General features: G+C 37.2%; 1 protein-coding gene across 1 annotated transcript in view; it reads right to left on the bottom strand.

The window, feature by feature from the left end:
* PROM1 (prominin 1) overlaps positions 1-20,913 on the bottom strand; it is a 1,709,767-nt gene that overhangs the window by 963,165 nt on the left and 725,689 nt on the right. Inside the window, 1 exon segment of the mRNA XM_044062202.1 lies at positions 19,672-19,728. Within this exon segment, the coding sequence (XP_043918137.1) occupies positions 19,672-19,728 (57 nt within the window).

The following is a 20,913-nucleotide window of genomic DNA, read 5'->3' as shown; positions in this document are numbered from 1 at the left end:
TAAAGAAAGGTAATAAACAAGGATGCCCCCTTTCTCCTATTTTATTTGCTTTGACTATAGAAATACTTGCAGAAATAATACGCAATAATCCAAGAATAAAAGGAATAGAAGTCTATGACCAGTACATATCTAAAATAATACTTTTTGCTGATATTTTATTAACCCTATCAAACTCCAGAGAGTCATTAGGAGCGCTAGTAGTAGTAATGGAGAAATTTTATAAGATTTTAGGTCTACACTTTAATAGATCAAAATCAAAATTTCTATTTTTAAAGAAGAAAAAAAGAACTAAAAGTTACAGATAAATCCATCATAGGAAAACAAGAGCTTACGCTAAATTATTTAGGAATAGTGTTATGCAAAAATATAAACAAAATATTAATAAATTACAAAAACATTACTGAAACAATAAAAATATATATAGAAAAGTGGAAAAAAATTATATTAAATTTTGAAGACAGATTCCAATTAATAAAGATGGTTTTAGTGCCAAACATACTATATGCAGCATTAGCAATACAGTTAATTCCTGAAAGATGCATTCTTAAAGAAATAAATTCATGTTTAATAAAAGTTTTATGGTATCCCAAAAAGAATAGAGTTGCTCTAACTCATCACATTAGACCCTGGAAACAAGTAGGATTGAACTTCCCAGAAAAAGAAACATATATAAAAGCATCTGTGCTTAAAACTACAACAGAGTGGATAAACCCAAATTATTTTGCCAGCTGGAAAGAATTAACAACGGCTATATTAACAAATGAATTTAATCTGTTAAAAAATATTTTAACAGCAGACAATCAAACAAACCCTGGTACATACTATGCATAAATATACAATATAATATAATAAAACCTTCTAAAACAACACTGATTAATCATTACATCAATTTCTTTAGGAAACTTATCAAAGCAAGCATAGATCAAAAACGTTTATTTGACCTTTTAACCCCATTTACCATCACTAAGAACTACTTTCCTCACAAAATATATAGGGAAACAATAACCTCCTGGGAACAAAATGGATTCTTATGCTGGTTTCAATGTGTAAATAAATTAAATGTTTTATATATACATTCATTAGCGGACCGGAGTTCCGCTGTGGGGACCCCTAACCAGAAAAAGCCAAAAGACAACAACAACATATATACATATGATAAAAACTGCTTACAATATTCCAACATAGAACTGGTTAACCTTACAAAGCATTCTAATGTTTATGCAGATTAATTAATAATTCCTCATTTAAAGATATTCCAAATCTAATTTTTCTGTATGAATCTATATACAATAGCTTTGAAAAGAAAAATTCCATTTCAAATCTATATAAAGAGTTAACATATAAAACAATTCCCAAACCATCATACTGGCAGTTCTTAACAAAAGGTCAGTCATTGCAGTTAACAGAAGAAATTAAAAGTAACATCTTACTATCAGTTAATTACACCTCTAATACACACAGTACTGGAAAATATTTAACTGGAAATACATACATAAAGCATTTTTAACCCCAGACAGAAATAAAACGATCAGTACTACTACAAATTGTTTTGCTGGAGGTGTGAAAAGTCAAATAAAGCAGACTGGATTCATACTTTTTATGAATGCAATAAAATTAAATCATATTGGAATGGAATCAATCATTTTTACAAGCTTTATTTAATGAATCCTTTACCTTAACTAAAGGATTGATAATACTAAATGTAAATGAAGGTCCCTACCTGAATAAGACAAATATGTATTTGTTATGGACAATACTTACTATATCTAGGAAATGCGTAACCAGAAGGTGGAATTCAAATACACCCCTGACCTTGGAAGAATTCTACACTTTACTGAAGACAACTGCATTGATGGAAATAAAAATCAAAGAACTATGAATCTATCCCAGGCCATTGGTAAATAATCCTTGGAAGAAAGTTATACCTTTGTTGGACACACTGCAATAATCAATATAGTATCTCTCGTAACTGATCTGTTAATTCGTTATTTAATAACAGTGTATATAACTGAAAGTCAGGCTTTTGTAAATATTGTATAGAGTTGTTTAAAATATTTAAAATATTATGTAAATGTTATTTTAATTGAAAATAAAAAAAAATTGAGAAAAAAAAAACAAAAGATCCAACCACACTTCAGATAATTTAAGGAATGTATTCAGAAAGAAAGAGTAACAAATATTTCAGCCAAGATAGAAAAATAATACATTTTTGTCAAAGTCTGTTGTGCCAAAGAGCCTGAATCTGATCATTTTATAGTTTTAGGCAAACCAGTAAAGGTCTAGCAAGAGTAAAACATAACTGATTCCTACATGAACAGAAAACTAGAATAAAGCTATGACTGCTCAATCCAAGTAAAATCAAAATTCTCCAAATATAGTATGTTTGGGCCTATGCTATGACTGCATGAATCGGCACAAAAGAAGGCGGTTTTAAAAATCCCTTAATATGCTTTATTCATTTTTACTGAACACTAACTTATTTGGCATACTCTCAGTTTGATATTAGTCATAACATCTGCTCTTTCAATTTTTTTCTAAACTCAGTTCAGTAATTTGATTGCATTGTATCTCTATTTCACTTTCTCTGAATTTTACTATTACAGTTTCATCTAATCTCTCTATTTAGCCTGATATAATTGTCTGCTCTAAAGTACTGGCATTTCTCTTTCAGATACAGCTGCTGTGGAGAACAAACTGCATGAAGTAGGTCAAGTGATCCTGCTCTGAAATTTAGAGATCAATCACATCAATTGCCCTACCAATCTGTACTGCACAGCAAGCATAGGTCCAAACCATGTGCATGCATATACTCCTCCTGCTACCACACAGACAGAGACATACACACAAAGTGTACAGGTGCTGTTACTGAAACTTACTTTCTTTGCTACATTACATGCAATCTCACAAGCCATCAATGTCCTTTGTCTACAATTAATCCCCATCCATGATCCCTCACCATATCCAGGTGCCATTAAATTTTGGATGTAGCCCACTTTGTGGCTGAGGAAATAATCCATGGTGGTCTACCGGCTTACCAACCCCTCACCCCCACTCCCCCAAAAATAGCCAGTGCATCCTTAGTGGTCTAGTCATTCAAGACTCTTCCCCACCAACCACAGACATAGCCAATGCATTCCTGTTGGTATTAATAGTTCAAGACACACCCCACTCATCAATAACTGCATCAGGGACACACACATGCATGCAAACAGACATACCTACATACATTCAGTATCTGCACTCTGCATCCATGATTTCCTCATATACATATACAGCAGCCACAATAATGTCAAGCAGCTGTCATTCAAAATATAGATAAGATACACATACCAACATTCGCTGTGATATGCATGCACAGACAGTCACACACCCTCTCATATACAAATACAGCACTCCTTACCTCCTGCTCTACGTCACCCTGCTCCTTGTACCTCCAGTGAAATGTATAGGTGCACAATTAAAAATACCAAGATGCTTCACACATTTTCTGTGCAAAAGCAACTTCATCAGATTGATTTCCCTTGATGTCAGCTTAGCGTAGTACAAATGTGTCCGTTATCTGCACAGTACAACTGTCCTAAACAGGAGTGCAGCACGCAGTGTATGGGGATTCACTAACACAGGCCTTATATACTGATTACCACATCTGCATGCAGCTCCGCAACTCTCACTGCTCAGTAGTGAAGATCTACACTACTAAACAGTGACATACCTACAAATTACAAAATGTTTGCATAGTATTTGTGCTTGGCATTCTGACAGCCCTTGCTTACTGTACAAGCTGACCACAAAACCTTGTATGGGTGGTTGAAATCAGCATACTAAATTGGTACAAGATGTCTGTTAAACACAGAAATATAAGTTGACAGGAGCTCTCCTACAGTGAAAATCATAAAAACTGTGAAAACAAGCCATCAAAAGCTACCAGTCCAGTTACTAAATAGCAATTACACTGCCTGGATACTAGCAAAGATGACATTTGGAGAAAATAAGAGAAAATCAACCAGAAAATTAGAAAAAAATCTGGCTATGGTACAAAATGAGGTGGTGTATAATTTACAGGAAAAAATAAATCAAATACACACAGAGCTATTGAAAATAAGTGAAACACCAAAGTCTAATGAGCTTTAAGGAGATGAAATGATAAAACTGCAAAAATCAGAAGATGAAAAGAACAAAAGGCTGGGTGAACATGCAGCTTCTCAAGAAGGCTGTTTCAAAAACAGAGTTAGAAGACAAAACACACAGAGAAAACACAAGATTTACGCCTGTCACACAGAAACTGTAAGGAACAGACTGCTTTATTTTCATAAAAGTACAGATAAGGAAACGGATTAGTGTTCCATAGCAGGATTTGTTCACTGAGAGGACATACTGTGTATGTAGTCCAAACCTTGCCATGAGTAAGTAGCCAAGACCTGGATTAGTAAAGATTCAATCATGCCAACAAAAAGGGCTGCTCCTAACAATACTACAACAAAAGGGAAAAGTATTAAAACTGGGAGAGCAGAGTATTTGTGCAAAATGATTATTCACTGCACACCAGCTAGAGTATCACAGCAATTATGGAGTGTCTAGAGGAAGGTGTGAATATTCATCCAACTCTATTCAGATTATTTTTCTCTACAGAATCAAAGATATTGTGGAAGCTAACCAAGAAAAAAAAAGTAAAGAATGAGACAGCAAGCAGACACGGACTCTGTTTCTTATTCTTCTGACAAAGCATGCAGAGATTCTTCCAGTGAAATATTTTATATTGTTACAAATGTAAATACTTGAGTGAGGAACAAAAGCATAGGAACTGACCAGAAAAAGTCAGGAATACCTTGGAACTGCACCAGAGGCTGCTGTTGGGAGATGAAGATGATCAGGAAAAGGCCATCAGCATTGTGAAATTACTGAATAAATGACAGAATAAACCATCTATTCAATTAGATGGAAAAATGTAAAATCTGGTTTTGCAAGAAGTTGCTGAGAAAGATTGGAATTTTGTTGACTGCATTAAACTGATACCTCACTGTAAAGCATAAAGCCCTCTGTGTTATTAATGTTTAGGACAGTGAACGGACTGAAGAACTGTACAGTGAAACAGCTTTGTTCTTATTAATAGCTGCATAAAATGTCATGATGTAACCTGAATGTTACATTTGTAAACCAGTTTTGTATATTGTGCAGTTAGGGGTATTTCAAATATAAGGTGGAAGGATTTTTTCAGCGACTGGTGTACATGTTAAAGATATTAAAGGTAAGAAAGCACTTTTCTTAGTTGCAATGTATCCATGCTTTACCTTATAAGAGGGTAAGAAAGGCTGGAAAAAAGCAAGTTAAAGTTAAGAAAATGTTGTGATCTTGGACTTCTGTGGTAGGGCACTGTAAATCTCAATTACTATAGTTCACATTCATTTTACTGCATCGCTCAACGTCCTTCCTTCTCTGAACTTAAGTCCCCTTTTCTCAATTTTTTTAATAATCTCAATCTCCCAACACTTTTATTCAGCTTTCTCTTCTCTCACTCATCTTGAAAACTGACACCCCGCCTGTCTTTCATAAGTCAGTGTCACAAGTCATTTATTTTCTATGTAACCATAACAACCATACTTAACATTATTCTCTGTCAATAACACATTTTTTCTGAAACAATTGCAGACTCGCACAACTGAGCCTCACTCTATTTGCCCTTGCTTTGCTCAGGTTCACTTTATCCCCCAACCCCAATTCCCACCCACCCCCACTTACATTACATTTCTACCAACTGAACTCCACCCAATTGTACCACATAACCAACCAAAACACTCCACATCTCAATTACATCCGAACCACCTGTAAACTAGGTCCCCTTTAGCAAGCAGACAAAGCCATACATTCTTTAAGATCCAACCACATAGCTACACCTATCAAGTTATTTTAAAAAGCAATCCTAGCACACTTACTTCAAAATCCCCACTTTTGAAGAATCATTTAATACTCTAAAACGTCCCCTACACTATTTATACTTTTAACACTTATCTCTCAACATAACATCAACACTTACTTCACCATCACCTAATAGCATACACTAATCATCACCTCTTTACACATTTCACTTTCTTAAACTCCGTGCTAACCAACTAAACCCACATCTTAAAATTTAACACCTCATCATACTTGTCCATTATGTCACCTGAACTGTACCACATAACAATCTGATCTCTTCATGTACAGATATTTCAAAAGCATAACTAACTCAAAATCTAGATACAACATTCCACTATAAAAATAAATGGCTTCTTACTATCATTACTTCTTATCCAACTTGCAACTCAGTGGAGACATTCATACCAACCCTGGTCCTTCATGCATACCACTATCACCAATCAGACCCACATTAAGCACCATCTCTCTGGCACCACCATTTACATAAAGTAGTAGCATACTGCAGTGGTGGTGCTGCGGTAGCACTGTTGCCTCACAGTAAGACGTTGCCCTGTTCGATTCTCAGCTAGAGTGTCTTCTGTGTGGAGACATGCGTGAATGGGCTTAACTTCGTTGAAGGTTGTGCGTCAGGGCTGGCAACTCGGCATGTAAAAATCTACTGCCAATCATTAGCGGACCGGAGTTCCGCTGTGGTGACCCCTAACCGGGAAAAGCCAAAAGACACAACAAGTAGCATACTACTAAACATAAACCTCAGAAATACCTTTAACAAACCAGACATGGATGTGTGCCTTATCCTCTACTCATCAGACATACTGGTTGCCACTAAAACCTGGATAAAAAAAGACAAACATGGAAAAGGTATACCCCAGACTACAGTACAAGTAAAAGAGCAGGAGGAGTTGCTATCACATAGAAAAATATGTTAGAACTCTCCTCAACACCAATCCCATTCCCAAATCAAACAGTTGAATTTTTGATTTCAACACTCAAAATCAATAATCAAAACAATACATGCATCACAGAATTATTCATACCTCCAATAACTGAAGATATCCTTTTATGGATATCACAAAAGACACACCAGAAGAAACCATCACATTAGGTGTTCTTAAAAGTGACTGGCAACAGACTTAGACTCTAGTACCTCCATTTCCTCACTAAATCTATACAGTTTCAGCCAAAGTAGCGCCACCCAAGCTGTTTTTCCTATCTGGGAGGAGAAAGGAGATGGAAAATGAACAGATAATTAGTGTAACTAGGAACATGGGTACTACCATGCAGTTCAGCATGGTAATCTTAATTTTGCAACAGATAATACCTCTGGGTGCAGTTGCTGATTTTCAAAAAATTCTCCTATCAGGATGGGTAAAGTTTGTTTCTGGAAAATGTGCATAATTATTTGAGTTTGTTACAAGTTAAAATGGGCTGAGGAGTACTGAAAACTTACTTTTGTTACTGCTGTGTTTTTACTAAAGTAAAAGATCTTGAAAATGTGATATAGGTTCCAACGAAGAAGACAAGGAGCAGCTACAGTACATAAGAGATTAGCCTGTAAATATTACTGTGTGTGTGTGTGTGCCTGTGTGCCTGTGTGTCGTGTGTCTGTGTGTCTTGTGTCTTGTGTCTTGTGTCTTGTGTCTTGTGTCTTGTGTCTTGTGTCTTGTGTCTGTGTGTGTATGTGTATGTGTATGTGTATGTGTGTGTGTGTGTGTGTGTGTGTGTGTGTGTGTGTGTGTGTGTGTGTGTGTGTGTGTGTGTGTGTGTGTGTAAGCTAAAAACTGGAAATATGCATTCATAATAATAGCGTATCATAATGGCTACAATGTCAATATGAACATGGGATGCAAATGGCCTTATAAATGCGGACAAAAAGCAGAGAGTACTGAATTATATAATAAACAGCAAAGTTTCAGGAGACTATCTGGCTGGAGATAAGCATAAGAATTTGACGAAGAATGGATTTCAGAGTGAACATTCAGAAGAATATCAGGGATGAAGGAAAAGGGAAGAAATAGTACTTATTGCTAGAGGGGTTCCAATAGTGATACAAGAGAAATAAAGACAAAATTGTAGATGTGTGCTAGTAAGGGTTTACTGGCAGAGGAGAATAACTATTCTGGCTAATACTTATATTCCACCTAGAACTAACATTATGGAACTTAACATAATTTTCTGAGAAATAATAGGCCCTCAGTAGGAATATTTATGGGTAGGAACTGAAGCTTTATTTACAACAGTGAAGATGTATCAGAAGGAAAATACAATAAAGAATGACATTCTGAAGCAATATGAGAATATTTAGACTGAAGATGTGAGATCAGTAGCAGGAAGTCTAACAGGATTTACATATTATATCCCAAGGTATAATAACTGGGTGACACTGGATATAAATTATATTTGTATAAGCACATGTACTCAATCGAAAACTTTGAGAAACACCCAATAACTATTTCATATCATGCACCAATGCAAACTATGATAAATTGCAAGTCAATGAGGTAAAAATGAGACACTTGCACTTTCTTGCATGTCTGTTAAAAAGAAAGGAATATAAATAAGGGGTAACAGAAAGAATTCAAAATGATTCAAGAGTTATTAGGGAACAGAGTTTTTTTTTCATAATGAATAGCTAGTGGTGGGATAAAATAAACAATGGATTTCAAAAACATGGCAGAAAGAAGAGTGAAAGATATGGGAAAGAAGCGACATGAATAATTTAGATGCACTGATAAATTATTACAGAATAAGGGGAATCTTAATAAGATGAGGAACAAGTACATAGCACTAAAGAGAAAATAAGGGGAAATGGATAATATGCAAAAGTTGAGAAAAGTTGCTATTCAGGAAATATTTTTGATAACTCCAGTGCACAAAAACTTCTAGTAAAATGAATTAGAAAAAGTACAAAGGTTTGTCAACAAACTTAAGGACATATGACAAGGAAAATAACCAGTGATCCTACATGGGTATTTGAGATATTTTGGAGATTTTATAAACAATTTGTATAAAGCAGAACAATGGAGAAACCAAAAGAATGTACCCATGGAAATTTTTAAGATTTAATTATGCCAAAGATAGAGGAAGAGGAGACTCAACAATCAATAGCTAAGACAGGGAGAGATGAGATAAAAACTGTGATGTATAATCAATAAGACAGTCTCCAGGTTCAGATGGTATTACTGTGGAACTCGTGAACAGCAAAGAAAATTATAAAGCCTCCCAAAGTTTTGTTAAAAATATTTTGAGAGAGAGATGCACCATCACCTCAGAAGAAAGCTGTGCTAGCTATATTACCCAACAAGGGTAAAGCCCCTTTAAACTTAACTGTCTATAGACCCACTTCCATTTTAAACCATGATTACAAAGGGTTTATCTCTATACTAGCTAAGACAATGGCAAAGGTATTACAAACATTGACAGACACGGATCAATGAGGTTTTGTGGAGGAGAGGCAAATATTTGACACCATTAATAGAACAATGATGTTTCAGAGGGAAGCAGAGTATAAGAAAATGGAACTATTGTCAGTGGGTCTTGAGGAAGAGACAGCATTCCACAGTGTTATCTGGGATTTTATGAGTGTAGCAATGGCAGCATTTGCATTTCTTGGAGAATACTAGGGTTAATTAGGAGTAAATATAAAGGGTTGGAGGGGAAGCATTAAATTGGGAGGGTTCCTCTCTGACAAGCTGTGACTGACCAGGGGAATCAAACAGGGATGTCCTCTTTCAGCTGTGTTTTTATATTTAAAGCCATTAGCAAAAATAAATACAAAACAAGGCTTCCTGAAATTCAAGACTATTAATTGGCCAGGTAATCAAGAAAAGTTAGCGTTATTTGCAGGTCTTATTTTGTAGTTGATAAATATAGAAAAAGGACATTCTGGTGCCGAGGAAAATTTTGAGAAAGTTTCAAGTGCTTTTGGGATATCAAACAAATGGTGATAAAATAAAGGTTGTATCAAGAAGCTATGTATACAGACATGAATTACTTCAATACCCATATTTATAAGGACATAAGGTGCAGTACTAAGGGGTATGGATTAAAAAGGATTATATTACATTAGCTACAAATGTGGGAAGAGAGTAAAAAGATGATCATACAAAAATTGAGAAGCTGGAAGTTCTTGATAGTGAATATGAATTGTAAGATACAAACAGTGAAAATGTTTTAGTCCCTCTACTTTTACCAACCAGAGAAAAAGTTGTGTATGATAATAAAAGAGTTGAATGAATATATTTGGGAGGGAAGAGTGCAAGAGTTAAAGTGTGATAAGTTGCCCTCTCATACAAGGTGATTTATGACTGCCTGACTCGAATAATATTTTAGAGCTACATTAAAGGTAATATACATAAGACAAGCAGAAGGCAAGTGGAAATGAATGATGATGATGTGGGGAGGGGGGGTCAAGAAATAAGGACAAACTGGTATTATGGATGCAGGTCCTTAAGGACAATCATGTAGAATACTATATTTATAAATTATCAGAAGGTATTCTAAGAACTAAGCCAATATGGGAAAGGAGAAAGAGAGGTTAACACTAGGGATGACTGCATGTAGGGTTACAGAAAAAAGGCAAGAGGAGACTGGAACTTACTGAAGGACGTTAGAAAAGGAACTGATGTATTGGGAGCAAATAATTAGAAAGGAAAAGGTTAAAAGTGAGATCAGGTGAAGCAGAAATTTGGACTGCAGTCTAAAGCAGTGTTTCATAGTTCAGTACTAGGCTATCTGCCCTGGGGCATTTGTAAGCCTAGCCATAGTGATGTGGCTTTCACCACCCCATAAAATGGTACAAAATGCACAGAATAGATTTAGAATACTGTGCCTCTGTCTAGCAGTGACACAGTGAAGGTCCCCTTATACAATAGAATTAGTTTACTGTGCCCCTGTCTAGTAGTGACACAGATGTGACCCCTGGGGTAAACTTACGATCTCCCATCTCAACCGCCAGGCTGTGGCCCAGTACCGGGCTCTGGCATAAATTATACCAGGCCGCAAGTGGTTGAGAAACACTGGGTCCTACAGTTGTAGAGAGTGAGAGAACAAGAGACTGTGTGTGTGTGCATGTGTGAGACAGAGTGAAGAGGGAGAGGAAGTGGTGTAGCTGGGGGGGGGGGGTCAGAGGGGCAGTCTGCCCCAGGTGGCATGTTTGCCAAGGGACTTCTATCATCCCTGTGCATGTGTTATCACACAGATGTCCTTCCTTTCCAACCATGCGTGTGAAATTTAACCTTTCATGGAAAAGAAAGAAAGCTGTTCATTTCTGCTGGCTGCCTATTTAAGTAAGTGTTTGATTTAGTTTGCTGGTTGCTGTTGCTTTACTGTTTGGTTCAGTTTGCTGGTTGCTATCTATTTAAATCCTCAAAGTGCTTCACAGGTTGCTGCTGTTTGCTGCGAGGGGGCTTTACCATGTGAGATTTGATTCATTTCCATTCCATTTGATTTTGCAAAGACTGCAGGTTTTTGTCGCACGCTGTACTAGGATTACAATGCGTGTGTGTCCTTTCCATTTGATTTTGCAAGGATTGCAGGTTTTGTCACATGGCTGTATGAGGACTGCAGTGTGTGTGTGTAAAATGCCCCCAGGTAGAGATAACCTGGTGGTTAGTGTTACCCAGGCTCAAATCCTGTATCTTAATCACAATGAACAAGAGCCTGAGTTCTCTACCCTACCACCACCACTTGTGATTCAAGGAGTTGAGTCCATAGCTAATTTTTGGCTCATACTTTTGGCCTGTTCCACTTAAAGTATCTGGTTTTCTGGCAAATCAGTGAAAGCAAATTTCACACTCCTCAAAACCGAGGTGGAATCCTTCAAAGCCCCCGGGCCTGTGGAAAATACGGCCCAGACCACAGAATCCTTTATAAACGCATTCTATGAACACCTTCAGGAATGCATGGATCATGCAATCCCAAATAAAACCAAGACCCAATCCTCCAAAGGCAGACGTCCTGTCTGGCAGACCCCAGCCATAAACAAACTATACAATAGAAGGAGGAAGCTACTACATGATAGAGCGAAATCCCAAAAAGGGAAGGCATCGCTGATCAGTATTAGCAAAAAACGACGGGCACTCATAAAATCGTCTAAGGCCAGCTTAGAGAGAAAAATTGCACAAGACACAAAGGATAATCACAAGGCTTTCTTTAGTTATGTTAGGAACCTGGGTGGGAATTCCCAGATATGCACAGAATTAGTTCAAAATGACAAAGAATACACCGAACCCACAGACATTGCCAACATCCTAGCCGACAGGTTCAGCGCAAACCTCTCCCCCCATCCCCACCAAAAGTGCAAATATCTATCCCAGCAGAGTGCTGCCCCCCTGACATCTCAGATGCTCAGATAAGAGCCACCATCTCCAAAGCAAAAAAAACACAGCATCAATGGGACCAGACGGTGTCCCGGGCTGCATCCTACATGAACTCCAAGAAGAGCTAAACCCAAACATAAAAGTACTGTTCAATCTCAGCCTTACTACAGGATATGTACCCAAAGAGTGGCGTACAGTAACAGTGATCCCTCTCCACAAAGGTGGTGCCTCAATGGATCCTGGAAACTATCGCCCCATAAGCCTGACTAGCTTGGTCTGCAAAGCTATGGAAAGGATCATCATGAACCTCCTAAATAAAGATATTGGGGACCTACAGACACTGGATCCTACCCAGTTCGGCTTTGTTAAGGGCAGATCCTGCCTCTTAAACCAGGTTGATTTCTTTAAAACAGTCACCAAGGTCACTGACGAGGGGAAGGTGGTCCACAACAGCCTACCTGGACATCGCAAAATCTTTCGATACAACACCTCACTTGGGCATTACAGATAAGCTCACCAGCTTAAATATAAACCCCTATGTCACTAGATGGGTTGCAAACTGGCTCAAGGACAGAACCCACATGGTTAGACTTGCTGGAGCCATGTCAGACTCCAAACCAGTTACAAGTGGCGTCCCACAAGGCTCAGTCCTGGGACCTCTCTTGTTCTGTATATATTTCTCGGAGGTACAGGCCAACACAGAAAGACTGTGGCTGACCAAGTTCGCAGATGACTGCAAACTGGGCGCCATAATTGACTCTCCAACCGACACAAGCATCCTCCAAAAGGGCCTCATAGAAACAGACAACTGGTGCCAGAGCCATGGCCTCAAGCTAAACGCCAAAAAGTGTATAGTCATCCCCTTTGGCAAAAACAAAGTGCCCACAAATTACCACATAGGTGGTAATCCATTAAGTACGGAAGTAATTACGGACCTGGGGACCCAAGTTGATAGCAATCTCTCATTTGACAACCACGTGGCCAAAGTGGTTAGAAAAACATTTTGTATAGCCCACCTAATCATGAAGGGATTCACATCTAGATCAGGGGAGGTCATCGTGTCTCTTTACTCATCCCTCATCAGGCCAATAATTGAGTACAATGCCCCTTTTGGGATGTACCTTACCAGACACCTGCAGCAACTGGAAAGACCCCAAAAGTACCTCACCAAGAGGATCAAAGGGCTCAAACAGATGCCATATGCTGCCCGGTTAAAGAAACTCCAGCTCTACTCAGTGGCATACCGCCTGCTCAGAGGCGATCTGTGCCTGACGTATAAAGCCATGTCCAACCCAGAATTAATGGACATGCTGCACCTCAGAAAATCCAAATCCCATCAAGCTACGGGCTCGAGAGACTTGAACCTCAGCACTGAAATAAGTAGGACATGCTGGAGGGACAGATTCATAACCCAGAGGCTCCCTTCACTCTGGAATAAAATCCCAGTCCAGGTTAGGCAGAGTCCCTCATTGACTCTCTTCAAGAGGAATCTTGATGAGTGGATGGGAGATAGTAGGTTTACCCTGGGTATCACTTCTGTGTCACTGTTAGACAAAGGCACAGTATACTAACCTAAAAAAAGGGCATAGCAAAATTAATTTAAAATGTGTGGCGAAAGCCAAACAGACACTGGATAGGCTTATAAATGCCCTAGGGCAGATAGCCTAGTATGAACCTATGAACCTATGAATGAATTCACTAAATAATGACAGTCATTTAAGTTTGTCTTCCTATCTTTCAGGAAACACATGGTAACACAAAACATTTTATTCCAGCAACTTTCTAAGATTATACAAGCAATGTTTAAAATGTGTCCCTGGTTTTGGCCCTTTGCCCCCACCCCAAATAAATTTTGGCTTTTTCCACATTTCTTCTGCTGCAAAGTTGAGATATATAATTGAGTGTCAATTGCATTTTACAAGGAGCTGAGAGCTTCAGGGGAAGATAAGTTTAGTGCTGCTTATGTCAAGTCTGTTTGCAACGTGCAACTGTTTATCAAATGACATCACTCCTTTGTTAAAGCATTTAAAAGCATTGTTAACAGCACAACAGGTAGTGTAATTGCTTTTAATGCAGAAGGCTGTGGGTTCTACTCCCACAGTATGTAGATGGATTGCTGGTACTGTACTATGTTGTACTTTAAAGGGGGTGGATGCTGTAGTCCTGAGAATGTCCTCCTGTAAGTTTGAACCTTTTATCAGTTTGCCATCAATTCCCTATTACAATATGAGCAGCTTATCATTTTTTAATGTAACATAGGAGATTTATTCTTCATGGGCAACAAACACTATATGTAGATCAAACAATGAAATAGGAAGTTGTTTTCTAGCAGCCACCTCTTCATTGGTTACAGATCTCTTTAATGTGGAATATAGATGACTTTTACTTCTGCAGAGATTGTACATATTTACTGATATTGGTGAACTGTAATGAAAGAAGTTTAAGTAGATTTTTATGACTGAAATGTTCAGAATTGGGATGTTTTGTCATTATTGCTTCATACATTTTGTTTCATTGCTTACTGGAAAATGTTCAAAACAATAAATTTAAAAACAGTCTAAGTGTGCTGTATTATACAAGGAATATAATTTAATAAAACCAGGAAGGTGAATCAAAGAACACATGTACTGTATGTTTGCATAGTCCTAAATATGTGCAAGGGTCTATGATATGAAAACAGCCCAAAGGTAAACTATCTGCCAATGACCAGATGCATTTTCTTTGAAAGTGGGTTTCAATGCTGTTTCAATGAATGTGAGTTTCAAGGGCAGAGAAGTTTTAATGCTAAGTCTGTTTTCACTTCAACACTGTACTGCTTTGTTTAGCAGATGTCTATCAGTGTTTGTGCTATAAAATCTAAAATAAATGTTTTAAATTAAATCCAAATAATTGTTGTACAGGTAAAGCATAAAACGGCATGCACATTACAGTATTTATGGTAAATGGGGAGCGTGAAGGCTGCCAGCCTAGGCAGACAGAATTTTATAGATAATTCTGTCATCTGTAAATATAAATGTAAACCACAGGCTTGTTGTCTTAAATGGTAAAAATAGTGCTACATGTGGAACTGGAAAATAATGCAACAACAGTGCACTCTACTGACCAATTGAAGCATGTTGTGACCCTTTGATGTAAACACAGCTCCGGCCAGTCTAGGTGAAGGAATTTGTGCTATTGTTTTAAGGCCAGAGTTAATGGCCAGAATTTGCATGCATAAATTTACTTTATTGCTCTGGTTTCTGCCCAGAGGTGAAGAATGTAAATGTAGTTTCTGTTAGCCTGGGAACCAAGGTAAGTGTGAAGAATGATGTAATGTGAACCAGGAATGTAATTTTAAAAACAATGAGAATCAGAGAGCATTAAGCATTTTTTTGTCTTGATCATCCACCTCATCAGCACCCTGCCTGTGTTCTATATGCAAGTTCATCTTAGACCTGTGTTTTCTCTTAGAAATAGCTAAAAACTAGAAAGATTAGACTAAGTGTTTTTCTGTGATGTCAGAACTGTACTACTGAATTATTTTAAGTATTTCACTGTGATCTCTGAACTCTTGACTAGCACTGTGTAGTAAAAAGTATTGTCTTGTGTTTTTAATCATGTATTAAATATTTTTAAACCCTTTTAACTGTGGCGGTTTTGTGTAGAGATAATTTAAGCTCTAGAGTACATTGCATGTATATAGTGATCCTGTACCAAGTCACTCTAATAAGCCTTGACTGTTTAATCACACTTATCAGTTGGATAATAATATTGTGCAGTAATAATTGGACACCCTTTTAAAGGCCCTTGAATAGTTGATAAATATTAGTGGGTGGTGGCAGCTGATACGATCTTATAGTCTGGGGAACCTGTGCCAGCCTTCCCCAGAAGTGTCTGTGTGGCTGTATAAACTCAAAGTGTGTAAGTGTGTAAGTGTGTAAGTGTGTGTGTGTGTGTGTGTGTGTGTGTGTGTGTGTGTGTCAGCTACTTGGGCAGGGACATGAAGCACTGACTGGACAGAGAGGGTTGCTGGAGGCTTTAGCTTGCCCACTAGGCTGAGATCTGGACCCTATAGCTGTGCCAGTGGGGAGTCTTATTGGGGCCCTGGAGAGCAAGGGAGCGACCAGCCCCGAACAGACTGATCTCTGTGTGCTCTTAAGGGAAATTATACTTTACTGTGTGTATTTGTTATCCTTTTCTTCTATACGAGACGCCCCTCACTGGTGTTAGTGGTGAGGATTGAGGCTCCTTGACTGCTGGGCCAGGGCATGGGCGTCACAAGGAGAAATGACCAAGTAATGGAATACTGGACTGGCTGGGGGGGGCTGTGTATGGGGTGGCCCCATTTGACCATGATTTTCTGAGGGTGGAGGGGCAGCAAACTCAAAGGCAGCCCTGGGCAGCACAAACTCGAGCTACGCCACATAATTCATCCCAGAATTAATAAGCTAATGGAAAGAAAACAACAAACGTCTCATTAGCATAGCTAAAACTTTCAAAAACTGAGTTGAAATAAAAGAAACCAAGTTTAACTTTTTCAAGAACTTATAATTGCTGCATTACTGTTAAAGTGCTGCATTTTTACATTCTAAATATTAGTTACTGCTGGAGCTATTGCTTAGAACCGAGAGATTCTTGCATTTATCTTTATTAAATTAGATACTTTGCATATATAAATATTTGGCATGTCTATGTGATAAGTGTTTTGCTGACAATTTGACATCTTCCTGCTTAGGAAAGGTATTTATGTGTAAATTTGTTGTGACCGAGCCCTCATCTTATAAAAAAAGTATTTACCAGGCCCCAACCTCACAAAGGTTGAGAACCACTGGTCTAGAGACTGCCTTCCCTACCGAGGATTGATAGAGTCTAGACACACAGAAAGAGAGAGGGGGTGTCCAGTGCAAGAGCAGCCCCTGGTAGAGTTTTTAGTCATGTGTAAAACAAAAGCTGCTGTTAAAAAGGGCTAATTAGTAGGGAATCTAAACATCAACAGATTACTGCGGAAATTAATCAGAACAGGGCTAATTAGTAGGGAATTGAAACATCAACTGATTACTGTAGAAATTAATCAGAACAGGTTAAAAAGGTCTGGAAAAGAGAGAATGATATACAAAGGAACAATTGATGGGCATCTATATGGCTTCCCCGGGTTTGTTAATGAGATTAAATTTTCTTCTGAATTAGGTTTATGGCTGCTAGCTGAAAACGTATGTAAACGCAATAATTTCTTTATTAATTTTAACCACCAAAAAGTTATAACAAGAACCTGGAAAACAGAGAGTCAAACATCATGGAAGTGATGCATTTAGTGGGAGAAATGAAGCAGTTGGAAAGATGAATATTGAGACTTACACAGAGTAAGCTCCATGTAATAAATGGAAATGTTGGGATGAAAGGAACAAGTGCATCAGGAGGTGGCAATACTGTAGAGCAATAAAGATGTGCAACAGACAAGGGGAAGGGAAGAGAGTCCAGAGGAGACCAACAAAAGATCAGAGTGATGTGCATAAGGCTTTTTTTATGATAACAAAATGCACCTAAAAGGAAAATTGCTATTGGAATTTTTTGTTTGTTTTGTTTATTTTTCCATGTAGATCTGGTAATAGGTTGCACCTGATGTCATTTAAATGAAGGTCAGAAGTTAGAGATACTTAAAGGTTTTAAAAGTCAGAACAGCCACCAGATATTTTATGTGCACCATGCATATGGATTGTACAATGTGTTGCACAGTTGTTCAGTTAATAAAGGTATTGTCATTAAAAGCTATGTCCAGAATATTTCATATTTTTGCATGGAAGTGTTTGCATAAGAATTTGTATACCTATAGCAGATCAGTTTTGTCTGTCTATCTAAGGACAAATTAAGGTGATATGGGAAATACAGAAAGAAGTAATGCAGGACAGTTTTTTTTTGTGAATGTAAAAAGTTGACAGATTTAAAAAAAACCCTAAAGAATGCTTTATCAGAAATGCTGGGGGAAGCAAAGAGTTGCAACTAAGAGTATGAACCTTCTGAGCTGGGACACAGGATATGAACTCTAACAGTAAGGCCTTACTCTGTTTAATGTTATTTGATGCAAAAAAAATACTAGAAAATGAAAATCAAGATCTAAGCTAACTGTAATTATAGTACTGGATGCTAGATGAGTGAATGAGTAAACTGCATACAAATAAATGCAATTTGTGGAGAAAATACATATGCAATATTATTCATGGCAGAAGTGAGGTTTAAGGGAAGCAGAAATTGTGCAATAAAATAATGTCGGAGTGAATGAATATTGTTCTTCCTTATACTACAGGATATTCCTTTAGCGAGAAAATAAGGTAGGTAAAATGATCTTGTAATTATAGTGGTTATTTGGTGGTCAAAGGACAGCTCATACATACATACAAATGTTTCAAGCACAGGCATTAAAGCCCTTCTAGTTTGCCAATATGCCAAAACACTTGCTCCCATAATAAATGTCCAGGCTGTTCTTAAAAATATCTAAACTAGTACTTGCTTTAATGTAATTTGGTAGTCTGTTCCAAGCATTAGCTACTCTGTCAGAGAACCAATTAGTACACTTCTCATTCCTACAGAATCTTCTACATAAGTTATCGGACGATTCTCTAGTACCTTTTGATAACCCAAACATTCCCAGAGGTAGTTGTCCCTAAATGTCCTATATACCTGAATAAGATATCTCTTAAATATCTGATGGATACACTGTACAAGTTCAGATATTTTAGTCTTTCATAATAACTTAGATTTTCACATCCATGGATGCCCTTAGTATATTTCCACTGTACTCTTTCCAGTTTATTCATGCTTGTTTTCTTATAGGGTTTCCATTTTCTTATTCCATACTCAAGTTTGGGTCTAATGCAACTAAAACAATGACTTCATTGTGCTTGATTTCCTAGAATTTATAAATCTTTTTATACAACCTATAGTTCTGTAATTATCATTAGCCAGATGGTTGATATGATTAGAAAAACTCATAGCTGAATCTACCCATATATCCAGGTCCTTAAATGAGTCTACAGTTTCAATCACTGTGTGCTGTATTAAATATTCACCTTTCAGTTTATGTCTCCCAAATCTCATATGCTTAGTTTTTGATGTATTTATCAACATATTATTCTCCTGTGCCCAAATGGTCAATTTAGTCAAATTATTTTGCAGACATGCCTTATCTGTAACACATGTAATCAGTTTACCCAATTTCAGGTCATCTGCATATAGACTGTAGAACACCTCAGATGAAAAAGTAAGGTCTGAAATATACCATCTAAACAAGTAAGGGCCTAGTACAGAGCCCTGCAGAACACCTTGACTGTAACCAAGGATTTCACCTGTCCAGTTGGTGTGCCACTTGCTATGTCCTATTTGCAAGCCATGCAGCTATCCATCTTATCAACAGTACATCAATACCTACTTGTACTAATTTATTGATCAGTGTTTTGTGCATGACCCTGTCAAATGCTGAAGTTAAATCTATATACATCACATCGCAAATTTTCATTCATAGCTGTTATATTGTTATAGAACATCATGTTACAGGTGGTAATAGATCTATTTTCAACATATGCACGTTGATATATGGTTTCAAGTCCCAACCTATCCAGTTCTGACAATAACTTATCCAGTATTACCTTCATCATTATATTTCCACAATATGAAAGTAGACTTAAGGGTCTATATGATTCTGGGTTTGTCCTACTCCCCTTTCCCTTAAAGACAGGTTTAATAAGTGCATGTCTCCAATCTTGAGGAATCTCCTCATATTTATATAACCTACTGAATTAATAGATGTAATGGCAGTGTAAGTTCTTGCTTAAGTGTTCTTTTTCAATATAATCTAATTTGATTCCAGTATCTGGGGTTACCCGGATGTCACTAGGGCAACTTACCACCCCTTCTGTGGAGTCAAACTGTTTTGCATAAGATTTTGTAAATATATCTATAATCTGGTGTGTCTGAGAATAAATTTTAAAATCTGCACACAGTTTATCAATTTGTGTATCTTTACTCCTTCCACATCTTATGCATCTATAAAAGGTTTCTATTATGCTCAATATCTTTATATAAATTTTTTTCAAATTTTTCTTGATCTAGTCTAACACTATGCTTAATCTGTTTGTCTAGCTCGTTTATTTCAGTTTTCAAAGTTGTAGCTCGACCTCTCTTCCATTTCTTATATTTTTTGTCTCTCACCTTAATCAGCTATCTTGTTCTTATGGAAATATACCCCCCTGATGTTGCATGCCTAGATCCTGATGTTAAACATTTTTTTTTACTTTTTGCACTCAATTTCTTTCAAAACTTTCCACATTCCATCTGCAGTTTTTTCACAGAACACCTCACTCCAGTTAGTTTTATATAGTAACGGTTTTGCTTCCCTATAATCTGTAATTAACCTTCTGTGCATTGGCTTTATTTTTCACTTTGGCAGAATTATCTAGCAACAAATTAACCTTTATGACACCATGATCATTGCACATCAATGGTGATAAAACTTGACTTGAAGTTACAGTAATTTCTTTGGGAACACAAACAATATCTAGTATATTCGTCCCCTGGTAGTTTTTTTTACAAGATTAAGCATTTGCTGTTCTTGAATAGACTCTGTGAATAATTTCTTTACTAACGTTGCTGAATCAATATTATTCCAGTCTGTTTCTGGCAAATTTAAGTCCCCAGCTAATATTCTTCC

This window comes from Protopterus annectens, chromosome 2.part1 (genome assembly GCF_019279795.1).
Source record: "Protopterus annectens isolate FY-2018-M chromosome 2.part1, PAN1.0, whole genome shotgun sequence".
Lineage (NCBI taxonomy): Eukaryota > Metazoa > Chordata > Ceratodontiformes > Protopteridae > Protopterus > Protopterus annectens.
This window is presented reverse-complemented; position numbering and strand designations above follow the sequence as displayed.